The sequence below is a fragment of the Littorina saxatilis genome, linkage group LG1 (genome assembly GCF_037325665.1).
Source record: "Littorina saxatilis isolate snail1 linkage group LG1, US_GU_Lsax_2.0, whole genome shotgun sequence".
NCBI classification, from domain to species: Eukaryota; Metazoa; Mollusca; class Gastropoda; order Littorinimorpha; family Littorinidae; genus Littorina; species Littorina saxatilis.
The window spans coordinates 10,900,021-10,916,978 of record NC_090245.1 but is presented as its reverse complement, the minus strand read 5'-3'; the positions used below and the strand labels follow the sequence as shown (position 1 = coordinate 10,916,978).

Genomic DNA, 16,958 nt, shown 5'->3' with positions numbered 1-16,958 from the left:
CATGCTTCAGGCAAACCTTCAACAGCTAGGTGTGGCTTATTTCGTTTGGGGTCACAAATCTTTGTACATGTACATGTACTTTCTTTCTTGTGAAGTCCTTTATAATATTCGCTTTATTTGTTCTCTTCAATAAGTTGCAGCATAATAAAATTAATTCTGCCTGAACAATCATCTAGGATATTCTGCACCAGACGGCCGGGTTGGTTGTTCATTTCAATATGAAAGGTTGAAATCGTTAACAAGTGAGGCAGAGTGCCAACGACAAGATCCTAGAAACAAAGGGAGATAAGATCACAGAAGATGGAAGCACCAGGAGACTGGTTCCACGTCACATCCGACTGTCTTTTGACCGCATACTTCCCATTCTTTCTTAAATCATGGTTGAGGTGATACTCGCCCTTTCTTATCAAATGTATGGAGATGATGGCATGAATGGTTTTTGCAGATGTAATTGAATCCAAGCAGCGAGCATAGCAAGTCACAGATGTACACACAGTATCGTTTGTTGGATTTTATTCTCAGTATAGGGTTGTAGCAAAAGACAAGGATCGCTCTGCACAAAGGAAAATACTGGCAACATTTAAAACAAACACATTTTAAGTTTAAAAAAGTCTGGATGGCTTGTCTGTATGTCAGCAGTTGTGTAGAAATGGAATTGGAGAATTTGTTCATGCGTACAATCAACCCAGCACAGTCTCGCTTAAAATACATTAATAAAAACAATAAAGACCACAATGGCAAAACCAAGAACAGGCAAGCAGGTTTCTTTGAATGTCTGCAGAAGAATTTTAAGTACAATATCTGCATGAAAAGGATTCGAAGAGGTAAAGAAAAATGTCACTTGTTCGTTCTGCAAGTATGGTCCCAGAATCAATAGCAAAATAAACCATGAATCGGAATAAATTCCTTGTTAAAAAAATAACTAACAGGACTGACTCAGTGACTGCATGAATCGAATAGAAGACAGAATGTGTTGTATAAAAGAAAGAAGATTCAGTCCTTCAGAGCGAAGCTTATAGAAAACTGTGCACCCTGCAAACTGGGGTTTAGGCCAATTCCTCCTCTCCCTCCTCCTCGTCGAATTCGCCTTCATCCTCAGCTGTGGCATCCTGGTACTGCTGGTATTCAGAGACCAGATCATTCATGTTGGATTCCGCCTCAGTGAACTCCATCTCATCCATGCCCTCGCCGGTGTACCAATGGAGGAAAGCCTTACGCCGGAACATAGCGGTGAACTGCTCCGAGATACGCTTGAACAGCTCCTGGATGGCGGTGGAGTTGCCGATGAAGGTGGCAGACATTTTCAGACCGCGGGGAGGGATGTCGCAAACGGCGGTCTTGACGTTGTTGGGGATCCATTCTACGAAGTAGCTGCTGTTCTTGTTCTGAACATTCAGCATCTGCTCGTCAACCTCCTTCATGGACATGCGCCCACGGAAGATGGCGGCCACGGTGAGGTAGCGGCCATGACGGGGGTCGCAGGCAGCCATCATGTTCTTGGCGTCGAACATCTGCTGGGTCAGCTCTGGTACTGTGAGAGCCCTGTACTGCTGGGAGCCCCGAGATGTGAGGGGAGCGAACCCAGGCATGAAGAAATGAAGACGAGGGAAGGGTACCATGTTGACAGCCAGTTTCCTGAGGTCGGCGTTCAGTTGACCGGGGAAACGGAGACACGTCGTGACACCTGACATAGTGGCCGACACCAGGTGGTTGAGGTCACCATAGGTGGGTGTTGTAAGTTTGAGGGTACGGAAACAAATGTCATACAAAGCTTCATTGTCAATGCAATATGTTTCGTCTGTGTTTTCAACTAGCTGATGTACTGACAGAGTTGCGTTGTATGGTTCCACCACAGTGTCTGACACCTGCACACACATAAGAAAACCATTGTCTGAATAAGCGAGTTCAAAATCATCTTACAATCCCAAAGAAAGCTACCATGACCATCATTTATTATTTTCCGCGAGACTCGCACAGTGAGTCGCCCCCCCCCCCCCCCCCCCCACCCCCCCAGAAAGGGAGACAACATTATGCACATTCATTTTTGTTGCAGCACAGTTGGATTTTTTATTCCCATCTTTATGTCCTTACAAACACCTAAAACCTACACAGTTAATGCCATTTCTATAAGTAACTGAACAAAAACTGTAAATAAATACAGAACACAAAGAAAAACAAACAAGTCGCGTAAGGCCCCCCCCCCCAAAAAAAAATTGTCTGTTTCTGGTAACATGGCTAAAAAAAATAGGGTCGGTAGGTAGGGATTTTTTTTTTTTTTTAACCCCAAATGTAGACCAATAAAACTAACTTTAAAAATCGCGCAAAGAGACTGGATTCACTATACATAGAGACAAGACATTCAACACATTTACAAATCGTCAGCGGACTTTCGTTTTCACACGTTTTTGTTGTTCATTTTCTCACCCTGTCCTTTACCACCAAAAAAATAATAAAAATTTGAGTTTGGAAAAAAAAAGTTTAGGGTCGGCGCCGAAATTTAGGGTCGGTCGGGTGACCAGAAACAGACAAATTTTTTTTTTTTTTGGCTTAAGGCAAAAATACAACATTTAGTCAAGCTGTCAAACTCACAGAATGAAACTGAACGCAATGCAATTTTTCAGCAAGACCGTATACTCGTAGCATCGTCAGTCCACCGCTCATGGCAAAGGCAGTGAAATTGACAAGAAGAGCGGGGTAGTAGCAGGGATCGCGTTTACCGGTAATTTCCGGTATTTTACCGGTTAAGATTCGCCAATACCGGAAAAAAAAGTGGATGTCGGTCAGACGTACCGATTGTTATTTGGTTTGACCGGTAAAAAAAAAAGTAGTAATTGCAAAAATCGTTTGTCAGTACGAGGGGGAGAGAGTCAGACTCAGACTCAGAACTTTATTACAAAAGGAGAGAGAGAGAGAGAGATTTGGATGGCTTGTTGTGACAGCGCTACAATGTTGCGATTATGTCTCCATTGATGACACTTGATGTCAAGGTGTCAAACATGACGTCAAAAATAACAAGGAGGCGAGCTCCGAAATGTCTTTCAGTACGATTGTGCCAGATCTAAAGTATTTGCTAGCAGATTATTTGAGCAATGTAGGTGGTCAGGGAGCGGAGAAATCTTTCTTGTCGCCGAGAAAAAGATCTACACACACAGACATCATACTTTTCGCGCCATTTCTTTCGGTTCCCGGTCCATCGTAAAATCTTTCAGTTTATGAGAAACTGAAAGACAATAAGGGACGGCGTCTAACTATAGCCGACATAGCATCATACCGGGAAATCACGTACTCACACCAGCTTAGATCTTGCGAAAGTGAAACTGTAACAGTAAGTAACTAGTGAGTAAGTCTTCCAGTTGCGTGATTACTATTTGCTTTCCTATTTTATTTCGGAAGTCTCTCTCTCTGTCTCTGTCTCTCTGTCTCTCTCTCTCTCACAGCGGCTGCTGATGTGTCACTGTCAAGTTGTGCGACAGTTTCTTTGAGGGGGGGGGGGGGGGGGGGGGGAGGGGGGGGGGGGAGAGACAAAACGTCCGCATATCACTGACATTGATAAACATTGATTTAATGTATTGTAAGTCATTGTTTGTCTTTTACTGGTTGCCTTGGCAAGCTTACCGATTTTCGTGAGAGCCTTGTAGCCAGCTCATGACGTCATACCGGTTTCAAAAATACCTAGCGCGATCACTGAGTAGTTGCGCTGAGAAGGATAGCACGCTTTTCTGTACCTCTCTTCGTTTTAACTTTCTGAGCGTGTTTTTAATCCAAACATATCATATCTATGTTTCTGGAATCAGGAATCGACAAGGAATAAAATGAAAGTGTTTTTAAATTGATTTCGTCAATTTAATTTTGATAATAATTTTTATATTTTTAATTTTCAGAGCTTGTTTTTAATCCAAATATAACATATTTATGGAATCAGAAAATGGTGAAGAATAAGATGAACGTAAATTTGAATCGTTTTATAAAAAAAATATTTTTTTTACAATTTTCATATTTTTAATGACCAAAGTCATTCATTAATTTTTAAGCCACCGAGCTGAAATGCAAAACCGAAGTTCGGCCTTCGTCGAACATTGCTTGGCCAAAATTTCAATCAATTTGATTGAAAAATGAGGGTGTGACAGTGCCGCCTCAACTTTTACAAAAAGCCGGATATGACGTCATCAAATGTATTTATGGAAAAAAAGAAAAAAACGTCCGGGGATATCATTCTCAGGAACTCTCATGTAAAATTTCATAAAGATCGGTCCAGTAGTTTGGTTTGAATCGCTCTACACACACACACACCACGACCCTCGTCTCGATTCCCCCTCTATGTTAAAACATTTAGTCAAAACTTGACTAAATGTAAAAACACACAGATAACTAAACTGGGATACTCAGAAAGGTTTAATTTGTGAAAGTGTTATCATGTACTAGTTCTTACAAGTCCCAAGCTGGCATGTATAATAGATGACAATGTATGACAAGGAAAAGTAACAAGTGACACGCACCTAAATAAAATAAAAACCTCACCTTAGGTGATGGTACAACGGAGAATGTGTTCATGATTCTGTCTGGATACTCCTCTCGGATCTTGGAGATGAGGAGTGTTCCCATTCCAGATCCGGTTCCACCGCCCAACGAGTGTGTCAGCTGGAAGCCCTGGAGGCAGTCGCAGCTCTCCGACTCTTTCCTCACCACATCAAGGACAGAGTCGACCAGCTCTGCTCCCTCTGTGTAGTGTCCCTTGGCCCAGTTATTACCTGCCCCCGACTGTCCAAAAACAAAATTGTCTGGGCGGAATATCTGACCGAAAGGTCCGGAGCGGACAGAGTCCATTGTGCCGGGCTCAAGGTCCACAAGGATGGCACGGGGAACGTACTTTCCACCTGAAATATATAAAGTTACAGCAAAATCAGCATGTGTGTAACCTAAACAAAAAATATATTTGTTTACTTACCATTCTTGGTTTGTTTTTTTCTTTTGAATTTTAGAACGTTTAAAATACATATTTTTTTTTATAATAGATATTTTAAAAAAGATTGTGGAATGCCACAGGTTGGCTCATTGTAGAAATATTGATTTGCATGATTGCCTGATATTAACATTTCTTTAATATAATTTTTATTTTATCTATCCACCTTAATTGTTGGTTCTAGTTCAACATAAAAAATCACAATTAATAAAAAAAAAAATGCTAATCAGAGCAAAATTACACTAAAATATAACATTAATGATAGCGGTGTGTTATATTTTAGTGTAATTTTGCTCTATGATTAGCATATTCATCAAAGAATGAGATCAATATACTCATTGGCATGAATAGCAATGTTGGGCGCAAAGTAAGAATCCGGGGCAGAGTTGGAATAATTGGGATTTCCCGAAAGCTCATTTGATTTGCAACAAAGCGCCGCATTTCCGGAAACGAGCTGCCTCGTTCTAGAAATGGCAACCCTTCGACTGGCACAAAAAAGTATACCCTTTTCACAGGTCATGAATAAGGTATATGAAAAAGCAAGGTCTTATACAGGGGAAGTCTTGAATTGGGGGTGTGGGGGTACACTGTAACAATTCTCTCAGTGACACTCAGCGCATGCAGCTAGCTAGTTGCTGCTGTCTCGATCTATTTTGAACACAATGATTTTTTCTCTCAGAGTAGAGTGTGTGTTTGTTACAACAGGCTGAAATCTTTAATTTGAATCAACATTTTGCAACAATCAATCACATCAATATAGCGCACAGACTTGCACATTACCTTTCAAGAGCCTAGATTACCATCCAGTGATAAGAGCCTTCTCAGTAAAGGGACGTAATGCTGTCTCTGCAGCCCAGAGAGACTGTGAGTTTAATATATAATCAGTTAAGACTGAGTAAACTGAATTATTACAATCGATAGTTACCAGTGAAAAGTTATATCGGAACACTCTTGTTGTGTTGAAAAGTTATATCGGAACACTCTTGTTGTGTTTTTGTTGTTGTAAAATCTGAAACGTTAAAAATTACGTAAAATTGGTGCGTTTTGGTTGAGTGGGATGGGTCGTTGAACTGTGTTGTTACAGCTCGCCGAAGTTATCAAAAGTGTTTTTTGCTTTTTGTAATTCGGTTGGTTTGGTGCGTTATACAATGCATCTGCTTTTTCAAGACTAAGCATTGATCACTTTAAAACACAAGGATCATCATGGGCCATCATGACTTGAATCACTTTACATCGCATTCTAAGAAAGAGCAGAATTCTCACTATGCGCGCGGTACATTTCTAGAATCGCGAAGCACAGGTCATTTCCGGAAAAGCGCCGATGACGAGATGGGTCGCAACATCAATAACTCGGTTTTCATTAATGTATGAATAACTAGGCATTTTATGTTGCTCTTTTATGATAAAGTACAGTGTAGGATCTGTAGAAAGAGAGGGAACTCATTTAAATGGACAGCAAGGGAGACAAAGGGGGCTAGTAAAGGGCGGGATGAGAGCAGCATAGCTCCCAGTCCATGCCAATCCTTCTCATTCATGTTATAGATCTCTCTTCCTTACCTGTGGCTTCATTGTAGTAGACATTGATGCGTTCCAGCTGCAAGTCTGAGTCACCATGGTAGGTGCCGGTGGGGTCGATGCCGTGTTCGTCTGAGATCACCTCCCAGAACTGCACAGACAAATCATCAGTTATATTTTAGACAACGGATCAAAACTCTAATCTCTGTACAGCGTACACGTACAACGGACAAAAGAATTCAAACAGCGTTGGCGAGTCGCGCGCCACCAGCAAGGCGACGTGCATTCCAGCTAATTCCTAATCGCGACGCTTGGGCAGCGAAAATTGATCGAGGGTTTGACGAGTGTCATTGTCTGACCCCAACGGTGTCAGCTAAAAGTACAAGTGCACCCAACAGACTCGGAAAACCGGCGCTGACCGGCTTTGGGTCATTCAACAACGATGGCACGCGGCGCACCTGTCAAAAAGCGGTCTTCTAAAAATAGACTATGAACTGGGTCACTTCTACTTATTCAAATTCAAACATCAAGAAATCTAAACCACAAAAATATGATGCATAATTATTCCATTTGTCTAGAAATACACACTGGATGGAGTAAACTTCAGCCATTAACGTGGATTTTAAACCGTGAGCGCCATCGTTTTGTAACCGGGGGCGGATGAAAAATGCCGGTTGTTTGCGCTACGAAGGAGGGAGCGCCGGAAAAAATCAAAAACCGTCAACAATTGCAATGCAATGCCATCAAAACTGATACAACATTGTTCAAACAGCTCTTACCTTAGCACCGATTTGGTTTCCGCACTGGCCGGCTTGCAGATGAACGATTTCACGCATCTTGAAATATCTGTTGGGCGATGGACAAACGATCGAGGAGAAAGATAGTTTGAGTATGCGCAGAGATCTGCCGGCAGCTATATATTGCCTCGTTTTCAGCTGCGGCGCGATGATTCACTGGAAAATATTACTCCGCACGAGCCAACGTCAGCAGCAAAGTAGTGCACATGTTATTTAATTCGTCTACGGTTAGTTGCTGTTATCTTTGTTGGAATCTTCGCTGAAATTGAAAACATAAAATAGACTTTATTTACCAAACATCATTGGCCAAACCAAAACCAGGCAAAAAATGTAATTTTTGTTGCCAGATTTCTAACAAAAACGTGGTGAAAAGGTACCATGTTGGCGCAAACGTTTTGTTATCTTGCAGTCTGCAGTCCAACAGATATCCACTGAGTCATGAAATTTTGTTTACACTGTAACCGGAGCAATCATTCTAATAACAGTTTATTTATGTAACCTTTCATAACTAGCAAAATATTCGTGTCTCAGACGCATTGATTATGATTTGTAAGTAGTAGGCTACTTACTGCGACTCGGATCATATAGTGCTGTGGGAAGACTGAAATGTACACATTTTTGTTTTTAGAATTTCGTTTTTGCTGTGGAAATTGTGATTCAAAACTATTTTACTGTGTACAGTTTGTAATATATTGCAGCAGACAATAAATCCAAGCAGTACCCCTGGTAGGCATGCAAAATAATTACTTAAGTTTACTGTCAACAATGAGGGGTCTCAACATAGCTTTTACCAAAAAGTCTATAGTTGTCCACACATTTTTGTGGGAAACCGCCGTGATTTTCTCGGTCAGTTCGGTCACGGTGATTCCTGCCCTTGGTCCTTGGAACGGAAGAACAAATCAAATACTGAGGTTATCCTGAGATGGGGGGGGGGGGGGGGGCACTAATGTTTCATCGATTGTAGAAGAAGAAAAAATAAAGAATAAAAGATTGGATCAATCGATGACCGATCGAACGCGGAATGAATGACGTGTACCGAACGACTCATGATGGTGTTGTTCCGTGAACGCTCATGCCGCGTGAGACACACACAAACAGATTAGCTTAGCAGATAGGTCTGGTGAGTCATCTGCTTTTTGTGTTTGCTGGCCTTTACGTGCCACTAACAAAAGTGAAGGTGAGGCCCGTGAAGTAGTGTGTAAAGATGTTGGCCGCCTAAATCAATGCGCTGCTGCGGCGGCTTTCCCACGACGCACTGTACGCGGCACATCGTACGGCACCGTGTCTGTGTATGTGTGGGTTGCTGCCAGGAAACCAAGCGGTTCAAACTGGTTCTGCTTCATTCATAGCAAGGGGGGAAATAAAAACCGCAGACGGCGTTTGTTTTTAAAACTAAGATGTCACCTAACAACGTGTATAGCAATCGCCTAACACAAACTATATTCTAAATATAGGTCCCTGCACAAACGTACGTGGTGCAGTTCGGGGCAAAGGCGCGTGAAATATGTCAACTTATTCATGCACAGACAGACTTAGTTCTTGTTTTCTGGTATAGATCACAACTTACTGACATGTTCAGCGGGCCCAGCTGCAGCGATGCCTATTAGGGACATGAAGTGATTATATGCTAGGATACTGCAGCGAAATTTTAACACTAACATATCATATAGGCCTACATTTGTCAGAGAAGCCGGAGTGATTCGCCACTGCAGTTAACCATACACAATAATACTGTAACCGTATCACGCCTGTTATACTACAATCGAATGACAAGGATAAATGACGGTCGACAATCAAGCCGTCCTCGCGGCTTTCTCAATTATGTATCTTTCACTGTCACTGATCGATGCACACGACAAGCCACTTAGTGAGGCAGGTGAAGGATGACACATGTAATGATTGAAAAGTATGACTTGAACCGGCTTAAAACCTTATTCATGTCGGATTACTTATGGAAGTCATGCCAAGGCTGGTTCCACTCATGTGAAGAAAAATAATACTGCAACAGCAAGTGAAAGGAAAAAGTGACAAATGATCATTATGATTATGAGTATCGTTTGCGCCTGTGCGGCCCGGCTACGTTCTTGCAGGAGAACCTGAATAGCCAGACTCAAGTCAGTGTATATGTTCTGCGCGAACTTAGAATCCGGTTTCATTCTAGAATGGACCGGGTCCAGGTTGGAATTCTAACCCTGCGCAAGTACAGGGGTGCCATTCTAGAATGAAACCCTTGTTGCTGGTCCATTCTAGAATCGGCCGTGCGCAAGGTTGGAATTTGGGTCCAAGTTGGAATAGTCATTTCAGTTAGACTATCACACAGCCAAAGCCACAAATGTGGATTTTCTGTTTGTTTTTGTTTTTTGTGTGTTGTTTCACTTTACTCAAAGACATCGTGAATTGGGATTGTGATGTTCTGAAAGTGATTACGATTTTGAGAGACACTCAGCACTGATCGCTACGAACGGAAATTTCCGGACTGACAGTGTTTTGCCGATCTCGCTTGTAACTTTTAATCTTATTCATATACATGAAGTTGGTCTTCTGAATTGTGAAGATAAAGTCTTTAGCTTTGTATCGATATATAATATGACTACAACAGCTCTATAACTCACTCTGTCCTTCTGTTGGTCTGTCTGTCGGTTAGTCGGTCTGACCGTCTGTCTGTCTGTCTGTCAAAAAAATTGTCAAAAAACCGGACATTTCCGAGAGGGAGACAGCGCTGACATTGCAAGCGGCCGCAACCGGCTCTCATCACAAAAACAACTGCCCTGCAAACATTACCGCCCTGGTAGTCCCCCTTGCTATGGTCTGCCTTTGTTTATTGCGTACTCAGGAGTGTCAACTTTCTTGACATGACATGACATCGCAAGATCGCCAAAGGATTTTTTTCAGGGGTAGACAAATCAGCCCCATTTTATCAAAGGGAAGGTGCAGGTGGAGATAATTCAAGGGAAGACAACTCTGTCTTACCTACAAACATTACGGCCCCCTTTATTCAAGGGTTTCATTCTAGAATGGCACCCCTGTACTTGCGCAGGGTTAGAATTCCAACCTGGACCCGGTCCATTCTAGAATGAAACCGGATTCTAAGTTCGCGCAGAACATATACATATAGCCGTTGTAAGCTTACATTTAGTCCATACATCATAATGACTACAGTACACTCGACCATAGACCTATAATACAACTGGCCTGGGTCGCCCAACTGACTGAAATCTCAGGCAGTGAAGAAGTCTCACTATGGCAGGCGCTGAAGTATGTTTGCTCAGCCGGTGTGGCAATACTTGGCCTGAAAACACCATTATTACTGAATTTTCTCCTAGTCAGTCCCTGCCCCCGCCCATCCTGAACTAGCGTGGAGCGATGATGATCAGAATGACCCCCCGCCCCCTTCACCCCTCCACGTCCACGCATGGACCGAGGAGTGGTGCGGTCTAGCCGGGCCAAGTTCAGCAGTAAAAATAGAGAGAGATCGGGTTTTTTATTTAACACTAAAGGTACAAGAATAAGCAGAGATATTCTTTTTATATTTAGTCAAGTTTTGACTAAATATTTTAACATCGAGGGGGAATCGAAACGAGGGTCGTGGTGTATGTGTGTGTGTATGTGTGTGTGTGTGTGTGTGCGTGCGTGCGTGCGTGTAGAGCGATTCAGACCAAACTACTGGACCGATCATTATGAAATTTGACATGAGAGTTCCTGGGATTGATATCCCCATACGTTTTTTTCATTTTTTTGATAAATGTCTTTGATGACGTCATATCCGGCTTTTCGTGAAAGTTGAGGCGGCACTGTCACGCCCTCATTTTTCAACCAAATTGGTTGAAATTTTGGTCAAGTAATCTTCGACGAAGCCCGGACTTCGGTATTGCATTTCAGCTTGGTGGCTTAAAAATTAATTAATGACTTTGGTCATTAAAAATCTGAAAATTGTAAAAAAAAATAAAAATTTATAAAACAATCCAAATTTACGTTTATCTTATTCTCCATCATTTGCTGATTCCAAAAACATATAAATATGTTATATTCGGATTAAAAACAAGCTCTGAAAATTAAATATATAAAAATTATTATCAAATTTTTTTTTTCGAAATCAATTCAAAAACACTTTCATCTTATTCCTTGTCGGTTCCTGATTCCAAAAATATATAGATATGATATGTTTGGATTAAAAACACGCTCAGAAAGTTAAAACGAAGAGAGGTACAGAAAAGCGTGCTATCCTTCTTAGCGCAACGAATACCCCGCTCTTCTTGTCAATTCCACGGGCACTGCCTTTGCCACGGGCGGTGGAGTGACGATGCTACGAGTATACGGTCTTGCTGCGTTGCGTTGCGTTCAGTTTCATTCTGTGAGTTCGACAGCTACTTGACTAAATATTGTATTTTCGCCTTACGCGACTTGTTTTTTTTGCATCTGGACCTCGTCCTAAAGAGGAACTAGTCTACCATGACCAAAAAAACAAAAACTACAAGACTTATTACTTTAACTTGATTAGGGTCAATGAAGTTGTATGTGTATATATAAACACAATTTTAAACAAGTCGCGTAAGGCGAAAATACAATATTTAGTCAAGTAGCTGTCGAACTCACAGAATGAAACTGAACGCAACGCAACGCAGCAAGACCGTATACTCGTAGCATCGTCACTCCACCGCCCGTGGCAAAGGCAGTGCCCGTGGAATTGACAAGAAGAGCGGGGTATTCGTTGCGCTGAGAAGAATAGCACGCTTTTCTGTACCTCTCTTCGTTTTAACTTTCTGAGCGTGTTTTTAATCCAAACATATCATATCTATATATTTTTGGAATCAGGAACCGACAAGAAATAAGATGAAAGTGTTTTTAAATTGATTTCGAAAAAAAAAAATTGATAATAATTTTTATATATTTAATTTTCAGAGCTTGTTTTTAATCCGAATATAACATATTTATATGTTTTTGGAATCAGCAAATGATGGAGAATAAGATAAACGTAAATTTGGATCGTTTTATAAATTTGTATTTGTTTTTACAATTTTCAGATTTTTAATGACCAAAGTCATCAATTAATTTTTAAGCCACCAAGCTGAAATGCAATACCGAAGTCCGGGCTTTGTCGAAGATTACTTGACCAAAATTTCAACCAATTTGGTTGAAAAATGAGGGCGTGACAGTGCCGCCTCAACTTTCACGAAAAGCCGGATATGACGTCATCAAAGACATTTATCAAAAAAATGAAAAAAACTTTCGGGGATTTCATACCCAGGAACTCTCATGTCAAATTTCATAAAGATCGGTCCAGTAGTTTAGTCTGAATAGCTCTACACACACACACACACACTGACACACACGCACACACGCACGCACACACGCACATACACCACGACCCTCGTTTCGATTCCCCCTCGATGTTAAAATATTTAGTCAAAACTTGACTAAATATAAAAAGGCTGTAAGTAGCTAGGTAGTGTCTCAGTATCAGGCTTGCCTTGTTTGCCGTGATTTTAGGGAGGGTTGGGACTAAAACACTCGGTTGTCTTCGATGATCACATTCTCTTCCATACAGAAGTTGAGATGTACACAAATGACAACGCTAAAGGAAGGTCCCTTCTTTCAGCCTTTGAGCTTTTCAGCCGGTTCCTCCCATTTTTTGACCAGGGAAGTTGACAATGAAGTAAACACCCGCTAGCCAGAGAGGCACTGATTTTGACAGTTATAGTCTCCTTTGGCTCCAAGGGGAATGCAGGCCAGCTCAATAGAATTAAAGCGAAGAACGAATCATATACTACACTACTCGTCATAAAAAAAATAAACACATATGACTAGCTGTAGATCTTTGTGATGCGGCCAGTTATATTAAAACCAAATATATTGCCAGAAAGCCAAGGTAATTCATTCCCCTACCGTATGAAATAAAGAGTTTCATTTTTCATTAGTTAATGTTTATGCAGTGTACCGGAGACCTAGGACACCCCTCAAAATAAAATTCGCAAAAGTAAACTTGCAGACACTAAAATACACAAAAAATCAAAATAAGCAAGAGGGATCCCGTTTTTGATCTCAAATGGAAGAACAACTCACTTTCTACCCATACACAATTATTTCAGTGGTTAAGCTTTTTTTTTTTATCCTCAGTTGCATGCAGGTTTGCTACTACAATTATTTTTTGCCTTATTTTTTTATTTTTTATTTTTTTCGTGTGTGGCTTGGAGCAAACCTTCTTCAAAAGGTCTTTTCTTTTCTCAGTCAAATGTGTACATTTTTAAATCAACAAACTTTATCAGTAAACTAATATGTTCAGTGGTTAAGCTGTTGTGCCTAGCAGTGTTGCTGGTTACTATTTTGAAGAACGGACAGGTGTCAGCCTCGTCAGAAGCGGTAAAAGGCCTGTTTTGGCGTCTCTTTCGTGGCCCTATGTGGGTAAAAACCCTGTTGTTTTGTAATGGCTCATTATATTGCTTTTAAATTTGACATGAGTATTGATAACACAATTGCCAACAAGTTTGTAAAATATCATGGCGTTTTGATGAGTTTGTTGGACGAACACACACACACACACGCACGCACACACACACAAACGCGCACGCACACACACACACTGACACACATACACACACTGACTGACGAGTGACACACAGGCGATCATCAGTATGACACGCACACTGACTACACACACACACACGCTGACCGGCACACACCGCCGACACGCATGACGGCACGGCCGCCGCACCGTGGCTCATACATGCGCATAGGCCTACACACAGCCGTCAGTCACTCACCGCAACCGTGACCACACACGCATACATACACACTGGCCCGCTACACACACACTAACAATACACACAGCCTGACTGACACTCGGACACTCACACACACCGTCACCGGGCGTGTGGTACACAAGCCGCACACACACACTCACACACACACACACCGTGGCACTCACACACACACTCACACACACACACAACTTGAACTGACAAACACACACACGCATACATACGCATAGGCCCGCTACACACACTGCCTAACAATACACACAGGCGGCCTGACTGACTGACACTCACACACTCACACACACCGTCACCGGGCGTGTGACACACAAGCCGCACACACACACTCACACACACACACACCGTGGCACTCACACACACACTCACACACACACACAACTTGAACTGACAAACACACACACGCATACATACGCATAGGCCCGCTACACACACACTAACAATACACACAGCCTGACTGACACTCGGACACTCACACACACCGGACCGTCACCGGGCGTGTGGCACACAAGCCGCACACACTCACGCACACCGTACACACACGGTCGTGGCACTCACACACACACTCACACACTCACACACACACACACAACTTGAACTGACAAACACACACACGTATACACTGATACGCATAGGCCCGCTACTCACACACTAACAATACACACAGTGACAGACTCACTCACAAACACACGTGCGTGTGCCTCAACGGGACGTAATTAATGCCAACAAGGGTAACTCGATTAACTTGATTTAACAGGTCCCGTAGTTGCTGGCGTCGTCTTTGTCTGGGGAAAAAAGTAGATTTCAACAACGTGATCTTTCTGTTCACAGAAGCACAATGCGAGCTTGACTAAACCAGCATGCGTTTGCCATTTAATGTATTCTGGCCGGTTAGAATGCATTGAAATTGAGTGAAGTTTTGTATTCATTCTTTGTCTCTTCGCTTTGTCTCACTCTTATCTAAACTTGGCCACAAAATTATTGCAACAAATTTCGAACTCAAATTAAAGCATTAATCCCAGTGTCATTTCATTAAAACTTTATATGCCAGTTATAAGGCCGTTCAGAACGATTTAAATCTTCTCACGAAAAAAAGCAGTTCTAACCGGCTTATGGAACACACTTGCAATAGCATACATATAACAGCATTAAATGACACAGTTCGTGATTAATGGCTATTTAGCTTTCGTAAACCACACACCAGATTTCGTGGGTTATTTTACCCCAAAACCATGCGTGATCCCGTGTCACACACTTTCCTTTTTTTCACAAATTCGTCGTCAGTTAGTGATTTCAATGCGACTCGATGTATCTGCACTAGCACTTAATAGTGTACCTCTGAATTAACTGAAATGCAACAAACGACTGCGAGTCACACGAACTTATCGGCCGCGGTAGACTTCAAAGAAAGCTGTGACACGCAGAAAGTTCGTCTGCTTTAGAAACACAACTCTTGCGTGACCTGCACCACCGAGCTCCCTTTTTTAAATCTTTCAAAACTTCGAATTGTACTGATCTTGTCTTGATGAATAAAGAATTCTTTTATGATTTAAAGCTGTGGTCTATTTATGACTTTCCGGGGCTACGAGGTTGAAAAATAGGGACACAATCATGTACAGATTTCTGTACAGCAAACACTACCCGAAACCCCACCTATACGGCGTGTATGACCTTGAGAGCTTCAGTCAACGCTTGAATTTTGCAGTGGTAACATCCGGTTTGCTCTCGCAGAGCTGAGCATAATAAGATTGTTAAGAAGGATCGAGCAGAAAAAATAAACGACTTGGCAGGAATTCGAACTCAAGGCCTCGGGGCCTCGAAATGCCGGGGCCGATGTCTTAACCGCTAGGCTACTTCACCAGTGTTGTCAAAGATAAAGAATTGATAATTTTATATCATTCTACGCTTGAATTACCATTCATGTGTTGCAAAAACGTACAAATTTACATTAAAATTTGCCTTTATTTGCAAATATGTTTTACGGAATCGCAGTACATGTTTACATGTTTACACCGTCATGCTACACGACATTCGCGCCATGCAAATAGCTGCGATATCTCTATTTACAACATGCAAGAAAATGACAAGAACAGAGTAATTGAATCTCTCCAAAGCTCTGTGCAGTTGAAACCAGACATCTAAGAAATAGTTATACATGTATTCACTTCTGAACAATGGGCGGATAGAGATATAAATCATGCTGCTTCAAGAATAACATAACATGAATTCATATCAATGTTTTTCCTACTTTTTCTCAATTGGCGCAGTAGCCAAGTCAGGGGCGGATCAGTTCATTTTATGGGGGGGGTTTCCAAAAGTATATTGTGAAGATATGGGTGTGAAGGCGCGAAGCGCCGAGCCGACGGCGCAAAGCGCCTAGCTTGCTAGGGGGGTCCGGGGGCATGCCCCCCCGGAAAATTTTGTAAAAAAGGATGCAAAATGGTGCAATCTGGTGCATTTTGAGGATGATCATTACCAGTTTCAGGCAGCAGATTTTGTCACTGATTAATACCCCCAAAAAACACCATTTAAAAAAAAAAATTTTGGCTGGGGGGGGGGGTTCCGGAAACCCCTGAAACCCCCCCCTCGTCCGCCCCTGCTAGTGGTTAGGACATGAGATACGAAGTCTCGAGGTCGAGAGGTCGAGAGTTCGAATCTTCGCCGGGGCGTTTATTTTTTCCCCTTGATCTCTCTTGAAGATAAAATATGATCAGTTTTGAGAGAGCAAACCGGATGTTATCCCTGCAAAATTCAAGCGTTGACTGAAGCTCTCAAGGTCATACACGCCGTATAGGTAGGGTTTCGGGTAGCGTTTGCTGTACATGATTGTATCATTATTTTTCAACCTCGTAGCCCCGGAAAGTCATAAATAGACCACAGCTTTAAGACGGTTTGTGTTACAAGCTGTCAATTTGTCAT

The 16,958-nt window shown here is 42.0% G+C and overlaps 1 protein-coding gene across 1 annotated transcript; it reads right to left on the bottom strand.

Annotated features, from left to right (window-relative positions):
• Window positions 1–496: 496 nt before the first annotated feature.
• LOC138961425 (tubulin beta-4B chain-like) lies at window positions 497–7,413 on the bottom strand. Its single transcript, XM_070333070.1, has 4 exons — window positions 7,255–7,413; window positions 6,518–6,626; window positions 4,519–4,874; window positions 497–1,865 (listed from the first exon to the last, which is right to left on the bottom strand). The coding sequence occupies exons 1-4, from the start codon at window positions 7,309–7,311 to the stop codon at window positions 1,047–1,049; spliced, it is 1,341 nt and encodes a 446-aa protein (XP_070189171.1). The 5' UTR covers window positions 7,312–7,413; the 3' UTR covers window positions 497–1,046.
• Window positions 7,414–16,958: the final 9,545 nt, after the last annotated feature.

Coding starts and splice junctions, on each gene's coding strand:
- LOC138961425 (XM_070333070.1), bottom strand. CDS start 7,311: ATGCGTGAAATCGTTCATCTGCAAGCCGGCCAGTGCGGAAACCAAATC. Junction 6,627..7,254: donor GAAACCAAATCGGTGCTAAG/GTAAGAGCTGTT, acceptor TTGTCTGTGCAG/TTCTGGGAGGTGATCTCAGA. Junction 1,866..4,518: donor CCGTTGTACCATCACCTAAG/GTGAGGTTTTTA, acceptor ATGTGTGTGCAG/GTGTCAGACACTGTGGTGGA.